The sequence below is a fragment of the Benincasa hispida genome, chromosome 3, assembly GCF_027475165.1.
Source record: "Benincasa hispida cultivar pf3 chromosome 3, pf3_genome.v1.1, whole genome shotgun sequence".
Classification (NCBI taxonomy): domain Eukaryota; kingdom Viridiplantae; phylum Streptophyta; class Magnoliopsida; order Cucurbitales; family Cucurbitaceae; genus Benincasa; species Benincasa hispida.
The window spans coordinates 13,740,731-13,750,404 of NC_143480.1; the positions used below are offsets into that span (position 1 = coordinate 13,740,731).

General features: G+C 32.0%; 1 protein-coding gene across 1 annotated transcript; it reads right to left on the reverse strand.

The window, feature by feature from the left end:
• Positions 1–4,331: 4,331 nt before the first annotated feature.
• Positions 4,332–8,229, reverse strand: LOC120074352 (homeobox protein SBH1). The gene is made up of 4 exons (XM_039027442.2): positions 7,303–8,229; positions 6,959–7,205; positions 4,834–5,078; positions 4,332–4,745 (listed from the first exon to the last, which is right to left on the reverse strand). Exons 1-4 carry the CDS (start codon positions 7,657–7,659, stop codon positions 4,542–4,544), a joined length of 1,053 nt encoding a protein of 350 aa, XP_038883370.1. The 5' UTR covers positions 7,660–8,229; the 3' UTR covers positions 4,332–4,541.
• Between the last annotated feature and the right edge of the window lie 1,445 nt (positions 8,230–9,674).

Sequence of the window (9,674 nt, forward strand, 5' to 3'; positions counted from 1 at the left end):
CATATTTATATCTAAATTCCTCCAAAATAATGTATCTCATACATTTAGTCAATTATATCATATATAATCAACCAGTTCAAATATATCATATATAATCGAACTCCCTCTTGTCAATTTGAACATTTCAAACTGACCCAAACACTGATTATCGACTTTATCCAAGCTACCCAGGGGACCTAATAGACCTGTGGCTGGAAGTTCTAATAGTACGTGAATAGCTGACAAAACTCTTTAGCCACGAGATCCATCATCCGTTAACTGTCAAACATTCCACTAAAGACCAACAACTGAACTCTTCTTACCACATATATATTTTTGTATTCATCGGATATAACCAATCATGAGTACGATGACCCTTCACAGATGCTCATAAGTACAATTGGGCCAATTTATTGTTTTGCCCCTATAGTTATACCTCACTCCTAAGTACCACTGATTTCTTTAATGAACAATACAACATAGTCCAACTATGTGTGAACACTTGTCAGGCCAAGAGAAGGTGTATGGCGCCACATCGTTCAAGCCCTGGAATCAACTCTTAAGGGAGCTATCCATCTACTTACCTCTACCTCGGGGAAGGAGTAAATTCCATCTTGTGTAGCTGAGTTCCCAGCTCCCTAATCAGACGAGTCCCCAAAATGGTAGATTTAAATCGGCGACCTGACCACTTGCACCCATACAAATCAAAGGGCTGCCCTCAATGGCAGGAGTTCCTAACTCACTCAGGATTGAGGCCATGTTGCCTATGATCATCCTAATGAAGTGAAGTCTCTGTCATGAACGGTGTTATATAACAAGATGTTAACACTTCATGGTCAGATCTTATACAAACTCTTTGTATAGAACGCTCTCGCTTGCATGTACCCTACACGAATGATCAGGATCAGACCATCTATGACAAGTCACAACACTTGTGACCATTCCACAAAGCGGGTCGCATCCGTAGCGATATCAGGATAAGGTTTTCCTCCTTTATCCATATACTATAGACCATTTTGGTTATCACTCAAGACATGATCCACTTGTATGTCACCACATACATGCTTAAGTTACATACAGATAACCATGAATTTTATGTTTATTGGTTTGTGGTAAAGCAAATAAAACATGCAACTGAGCAAAAAATAAGATGTAAAGTAAATATCATATATTATACAACACAAGTATTCGTACAAACTGTTTACAAATTACAGGACACGAGATATTAGGACATCAACCCTAAGAATCGTTTGGTTTACGTTCAGTGCAATCGGAGTTTGGATTGAAGATTGGGTCATTCCAAGTTGTCCAGCGTTACAAGGATTAATTTTTGGAGGGTTTTTTTTTTTGTAAGTTTTATGGTGTTTTATGAGTTTTATTGAAAGGTTTTGATTGCCCATTTAGTTCGGCTTGAATTTAAGGTTACCCATAATATTTTGGATGCATGATTTTAGATCGTGGTCGCTAAATTAAATTTGACAATGTATGTTTTAGGATTGATTCAAGTTTTCCAAAGGTTTTAAGGAAGATTAATTTCGTGGACTAATATTCGTGGCCAAATTTGAGATAAGTGGTACTATTAACGGTGCCTTCGTGCCAAACGGCCTAGATTAGATTTATAAAGATAATTAATGGACTTTAGAAGCATGATTTTGTCTTTGTGATATACTTGTTGCATGACAGTTATGAGTATTATGAGCATGTTTGAACTTCCATGTTATGATATGATCTGTGCGGTGCAAACAATACTGAAATTATGTATGTGATGCATGATTAGACCAATAGAGTAGTTTACCATCTCACCTTGATGCATGTTATATTTCAGAGGACCAACAGGTCTAGTTTCATATTTGACGGTGTGCCTTCGTGCCACTAGACATGTGTGAGTCGACAAGTTCACGTTCATATTATTTTTCCATGTTTGACGGTGTGCCTTCGGGCTGCTAGACATGTGTGTGAATTGACAAGTTCACGTTCATGTTTCTTTTTCTATGTTTGACAATGTGCCATCAGGTCACTAGACATGCGAGTCAAGGCAAGATAGTACGTCCTTTGGTTTCTCTTCATTATTTGAAACAGTTGTAGTTGTTTAAGCCACGAGCCCAACATTCTCTACTTGTGGATACATAGTTGGATCCCTACCGGGATCACTTATTAAGTATTTTATACTCAATCTTTATCTTCATATTTTTTCATATAAGTGCAAGGATACTCAGGCGACTGACAAGAGGAATCTGTGACAGTGTCAAAGAACTAGAAACGCTTCCGCATTTGAACCTTTATGTCTTCTCATGTTATTTTATTTATTTTTTATTTCATGTTAAGGGGTAGCCTAGGTCAAATGATTTGAAATCTTGAATCAAAGTCAAAATAGTTTCTTTGTACACTTAAGCAGTCCAAAATCCTATTATTTTATTTTATTTTTCCCTCGATGTGAACATTTATGCATGCATGCAGTAAAGATCCCCTTTTTAGTTGTCCTAAGAAGTCGGATTGTTACATAAATAACCCTAATTCTATTAATTATATTCTTTTAATAAACTAAAGTAAACATCATTCTCTGTTCTTCTATATTGTTTTGGTTTTTTTAAATTATTTTAAATAGTAATATTGTTGAAAATATTTTCAAATATAGCAAGATGTTATTTTCTATTGGTGATGGATCACGATAGACATCTATAGTGAGCAATAGACCATGAATAGATTTCTATTAAGGTCTATCATTGATAGATAGTGATAGTTTGCTATAATTATAAATCATTTGATTCATTTTCCTTTATTTGAAATATCTTTTTTCTATCAAAGTGGATATATATACTTTATGTCAATCAAGTTATGTTCATTTTGAAAAATTAATTATTTTAAATTTATTATAACACCATCTTATTGATCTTTTTCAAATATATCAAATGGCTTGCAAGAACATATTTGATTTTTTTATATTTTATTTTAAGAAGTACCTCATTTTATTAAGCCTCTAGGGCAAAATTAGAGTTTACATTCTTCAGAGCCAATTGATGAAAACTGGAAGGAAAATCCTCCAACCACTCACAAGTCAAGGATTCCTTCCTAACTAATTTAGCTAAACCATTATAGGAGACATGAACAAATACAAAATCAATACATTCAAATGCCCTAGCATATGGTAGGATTTCTTCTATCCAACAAGAGATTTCCCCCTTTTATAAAGCTTTTTCATTAATCAACTTAATTGCTTGAAGATAGTCCGACTCCACTAAAGGTGTATTTGAAAGTGATAGTTGGAGTAGTGACTTTAGAAAAATAGAATTTGGTACAATCGATTTTATAAAATTGATTTTTAAACCGTCAAAATTTATGGTTGTTTCTAAACTTTTTTAAATGGTTTTTAGATATTTAAAATTAATTTTGAATTATTATGTTTGATTCTAAAAGTGAATTTAAAGTTACCAAATTACTCAAAATTATATTTTCTATTTGAGAAATTATTATTTAGCTAAATATAATTACGGTAAATATCTATTTCTATTTATTTTATTGTTAAAATTTTATATTTATGGTTGATATTTTGAGTAAAATGAATGTTATATATATATATATAATCATGAGAACCCAAAAGGAGCCACAAAATCAATTTGAGAATGAAAATTTTTAATTGTACATGGTGGAGTGAGGATTCCTATATTATAATATCTAACTAATCGAGTCCTAATCAATTCCAACCATATCCAAGGATAAAATATCAATTACTATCCCAAAAATCAATGCCTCAATTCTAAGTTATCTTATTATAGTAATATTTGAAGGTAGGGATCAAACTTCTAATCTTTAATAATATAGGTTGTGTTGGCAAACCAATCAAGTTTTACATTTACATAGCTAATTTAGATTACAAGTTATAAAAGTTTTAATTTGCCTGGTCTAATAATTCATTAAACTGAAACATAAAAGTTAGTTAAAAGTAACATTTTCCCTTGGATATGAAAAGTATGAACAAGTACTGCATTTTCATACTCTCATTTGAACCATTATCAAGAATGTACTTCTCGTGTAATAAAATTGAAACAAAATCATTACGATAGACCTTTTTATTATCTCAAAAAAGTTCGATAAACTCTCATCCTTCACATGATATGTCAACTTAATTGAGATACTCGAATACACCTCCTAATTCCTCACCCTTTTGCATTTTGTTAAAAAAAATTGATTAAACCATACCAAAAATTCAAATCCTAACTCCAAATAATACACTATCCAAAAACTTACACCATATATTTATATGTACAAATTGCACTCTAAATAATAGCCCTAATACAAAAATACATACAAATAAAATCAAATCACACACCACATAAGCCCCAAGACTTGCAACATGTTTAAACTACCAACTTCTCCGTTGGGACTAACATATAATATGAAGTATATAATAAAAAGGCATATATATGTTCTTTCAAACCAGTTGAAACATTCCTCAAACATTGATACACAAAAAAGAAAAATAAAAAGGCCATCATCACCACCATCATCATCATATATATAATGTGACATTATATTAAAATCATAACAATGTGCAAATTAATTAATTAGAGTAGAGTAGGAGAGATATCCAAGGGAAAAGGATTCCCTAAGACAGTGTCCATGTAATACTGTGGATGAGCAGCATCCATCACCACAAATTGCATATCTTCTGATGGTTTCCAGTGTCTTTTTCTTTGATTGATGAACCAGTTATTGATTTGCTTTTGATCTAACCCAGTTGATTGAGCTAAAGCTAGCTTCTGGGATTCCTGTGTTCAAAAAAACATTACACAAAACATTTTATTTCACCAAATTGTATAATATTAAAACAACCTAAATATTTAGTTTAAGACCTACAGATGGATAAGGCCATTTGTAATGTCTGCTCCACCAATCCAGGAGTTGTTGTCTGGCTTCCTTAGGTAGCTTCCCTTTCTTCCTTTTCTTCATGAATTCTTGCTTCAGACTGCCTAAGTATCCGCTGTATTTGCGCAAGAGTTGACCTTTCAGTTCACGGTCTTCCGCCTGGGGATCGATCGAGTTCCCATTGATATCAACTTCCTCTTCGGATGATCCGTTCCTATCAAATGCCTCGCCACAAGCTAGGTAGCATGCACGATATGTCAGCCATTGACCAAACAACAAAACATACAGACATGAAAAGCTAGACATTTTACTAATTCTTATTATAAATGCGTGCTACGCCTTAGGTCAGTAAATGTTTATGTTTAAACTCTCTAAGCCTAGAAACACCTCTGTTATGTAATTCTAAATAACTCTCTAATAAAACTGTTCTACCTATACCCCTAAATGTAGTTTTTTTAAAATGTTTATGTTTGTCTATTTCATAACATAAACCTATCAGAGATATCCATCCACTAAAATAAGAACACAATCTTATTCTAGAAAATGATGTATTGTTATGTAAAATAGAGCCCGGGGAAAGGAAATATTAGGCTGAAATTAGATTTTTTCTTTTTTTTTGTTGTGGGGGGGGGGGGGGGGGGGGGGGCGCTGCTGTAGTTGTTCAATGGGTAACAGAATATCCCATACATAAGGTAAAAAATAAAAAAATAATGCATATTCTATGTAGTGTGTGTCCCAAGCTTGTTCTTTGGGGGGGGGGGGGGGGGGGGGGGGGGGGGGGGGGCTGGCTGCCTAGACATTTGAACAAATATAAATAAAAAGCAATAGCATATAAAACATAACAAAACAAAACAAAAAAGTGTACTTTCATAATGTATTTCAAGTCAACACTAAAGAATTCAAGTTCCAAGAGATGATTCCAACTGAAATTTTTTCAAAACATTGTAAACTACCACAAAATAGAAAGAACATAAAAAAGGATCTTGTATATCCAAAGCAACACAATGATGCATTACAATGCAAGAAATAACGATATACCAACATATATATGTCTATGCATGCAAACTCATTGGCCATTTATTAGAGAAATTATTCGGTGAGACTGCTAGTTTTCTGCCATTAGATGTAACCAGAAATATCTCGAATTAATATCCATTGGTTATTAGGGACGTGAAAAATTTTAACGAAATTTCAATGACAATTTCATGTCATAGGAGCAGATATCACTCTTAACAAATTATCTCATGGGAACAATAAAAACAACCAAAATTCAAATTCATAATCCATGTTAGGACAAATTTACTGCCAATTAGTCACGCCGATCATCTTGTAGATGTTAAAATTGACACAAAAAACGAGAGATTAATTGTTACATTCCAAAAAAGACTGAATCCTCACTTCAATAATCAAAACAATATCAAAAGCATCACATTTCGAGGATGAAAATTATGAACTACAAGGATAATTACTGAAGATATAGAATATTAAATACAATGTATAATCGGATAAAAAAGAAAATACAATGCATAATAATACCAATGAATATAAAGCAAAACAACAAATGTAAGTGAAATATACAATATATGATATAGATAGTTTCATCTCTACAGGGGGAAAAACAAAACAAAAACTTCCTAATTTGCACATGTTAGATCTCATAATTCCTGCATTTTTACTTGGCAGTTAACGCACACTTCTAGATAAAAAGCCTAATTAACAAACAAGTTTTATTAACATTATATTATAAAGTCAAACCCTAGGAACAATATCTCCTTATAAAGCTAATTAATTAATTCCTCAAATCTCTTACTAATACAAATATAAAACTCGAAAGCAAGAAAATGAAAGAAATCAGCCAAACAGCCAAAAAATATAATAATATATATAGAGAGAGAGACAACACAAATCAAAGGGTTCGTAGAAACGCTAGCTAAAAAGAAATGAATTAAAAAAAAAAATAGTGAGAAAGAAGCATATCCAGTTATCCATCCACTTTAGGGATCTTAAAATCATAATTAAGAAGCATAATACTGAAACTAATTATAATAAACTAATAAACTACGTGAAATTAATATTATAGCAACATAATAAGATAAAATTTAGAAAAAAAAAATACCAGGGGGGTAAGAGGAGGAGATAGATAGCGCTTTGAATTGGGAGTCAATTCGTTGAAGAAAAAGCATGGCATCCCTAAATGGTTTAGAGAGTTCTTGTTCATATTTAATAAGCATCTCACAATAAGCTTCCATGAACTGATCAAGGGCTGGATCTTCCCCAATACACCCACTACTATTACCACTCATTCTTGCTGCACTTGCACACGCTTCTTCAAGCCCAGCCACCACTTCCGGCGGCGCCCCCACCTATTATTATAATAACAAAAAAGAAAAGAAAAAAAAAAACCCTCAGATCTAAATTAATTAATTAATTAATTAACTAATTAATTAATTAATTAGTTACCTTTCGACAATTGACATAGGCAGCCAGGAGACGGTGGTAATGAGGATGAGCCATGATTTTAGCCTTCACTTCACAACAAGAATTGCCTCCATTACTACTCTCGTTGTTGTTGTTGTTGTTTGAATCCATGAAGTAATTACAAATAGAATTATTAGAAGTATTATTATTGTTGTTGTAATTAGGAGGAAGAGAAAGAAATGGAGTACATGACCCATTTCCACCTTGTTGAGAAGAGGAAATTAATGGCATCATCATCATCATCGTCGAACATAACCCATTATTATTATTATTATTATTGTTATTTTGATCACCAAAATTCATCATACCTCCAGAAGAACTTCCACTTGGACCATCCATTGAAAATAAAATAATAACAACAGCTCCAAACCCAAACTTGTAGTATTATTACTCTCTCTCTCTCTCTCTCTCTTCTATTAAATCCACTCCCGGGATTTTAGCTTCGAAAAGTTCAGGCTTTTGGGGTTTTTTAAAAAAGAAAAAAACAGTGATATTTGTAAGAAAGATCTCAGTTATGGATCAGAAGGAGGGTTTTAAAAAAAAAAAAAAAAAAAAATTATTTTTTTTATTTGGAGGGGCTAAAGAGAAAGTGGAAAAGTGTGGTGTTGGTGGGAAGAGTTGTTTGTAATGTAACAAACAAATATTAGGGTTTGTGGGTTTGAGAAGTGGGTGGTGGCAAAGTTTTGATTTTTGATTTTTTTTACCTTCCCGATGAAAACTCTCTTCTCCCTCTTTTATTGCAGTGGCACTGATGATGGACTGCCATTACTGGCAAAAAGAATGAGAGAGAGAGAAGGAACGATGGAATCGAGGGAAAAGAGAAGAGGAGGCAGCACACGGCAAGGCAATACAGATGGAAAACCAAGGCTGTAAGCTATAACTTAGCACTGGCCAACCAAGCAAGATTATGGCCTTTTGTTTCTACGTTTTCTCTCTTTTAAACCAGGTATTAATTTACACCTAGACTAACAATGGGCATTTTCAAAAACTATTTACAATTTTTTTTAATAGAGATTTATAGGTTTTTTTTTTCTTTTACCATTTTTTAAATAGTTTGATTTTTTTCTATTTATGAAAATTTCATATTAATAATTATATCAATTTGTGTTTCAATTTATATTATATTATAGTTTGAATTCCGTTCAACCAATTAATATCTTATAAAATTCCTAACCTTAATCAATTAAATTCTAAATTTGCATAAATCAATCCAGTTAGACTCATCATTCCAATTATCTTTGAAATTCATTCATGCATCTCTTCTTCACTCACATAAAAAAGCAAGTAAACTATTTTTAAAAAATAAATAAAAAGAATTTTCTATATGGAAAATTGTGATTGGATAATCACATGTCCACATAGACAACGATAGATAATGTACAATATGGACTTAAGTATTTTTCATTCTTAAACATGTGTAGATTTCTCCAAATGCAAGTTAAACAGTTAATTTAGATTCTCTATTACAATTACTTTTGAAAATCATTCGTGCATTAATTTTTAAACAAGTGTGTACATTTTTCAAATATTAATTTTAGAAATTAAATAATTAGAGTAAATGTATGGACAATTGATAATTCTCGAAAAAAAATATAAATAAGAGTCTAAATTCATTCCTTTAAAAAGGTTTAGGAGTTTGATTGATATAATTATAAATTTAACATAAATTGAAATTTAAATTAATTCATTAATAAAAGATAAATGAATAGATTTTTAATTTAGTTTAGTTACTTAAGTTAGGAGTATTAGTGGAGCTTGATTGCAATCTGTCCATTCATTTAATATTCGTTGTTTGGTTTGTCCTCTTGTTCTCTGAGTTCACGAAAGCAGTCCAAAACCCTATTTTTATTTTCCCACACGGTTTGAAGTTATAAAGCAAAACCTTCTATGCAAATGGCTTCAGTTATAAATAAAGTGAAAAAGAAAAAGGGGGGTTTTAACTCAAAACTTATCTTTCTCAATAAAAAAAAAGGTGAATTTTATATTAGGCAATAAATAAAGGGAAAAAAAAGGTAACTATGTTGTGAGTGACACCCCCATCTAATCTGCTAATAATTTGGCATGGAAAAAAGTGGAGTTTTTTTGCAGTGAAAATAAAATTAAAAAAATTAAAAAAAAATTAGAAAAAATAATAAAAAAGGTGGTAAAGTTAGTGGGACAGTCCGAATGTCGCTTCTTCTCTTTCACTCTACTAAGCCTATCTCCTCTTTCTTTCCAATCTCCATTGAAGGTCGTGGAAATAATTAGCTTTTCTTAAAAGAAAAATCCTGCGTAAATCTCTGTGCAACAGTGCCCATTCAATGTTTGAACGTTTTGTTCCCTCTACTTTTCTTTTCTTTTCTTTTTTTTCCCTT

Excerpts from the sequence above, each read along its gene's own strand:
- LOC120074352 (XM_039027442.2), bottom strand. The coding sequence starts at position 7,659 with ATGGATGGTCCAAGTGGAAGTTCTTCTGGAGGTATGATGAATTTTGGT. Across the intron at positions 7,206-7,302 it reads CCTATGTCAATTGTCGAAAG|GTGGGGGCGCCGCCGGAAGT; the intron begins GTAACTAATTAA and ends TTATAATAATAG. Across the intron at positions 4,746-4,833 it reads ACAAATGGCCTTATCCATCT|GAATCCCAGAAGCTAGCTTT; the intron begins GTAGGTCTTAAA and ends TTTTGAACACAG.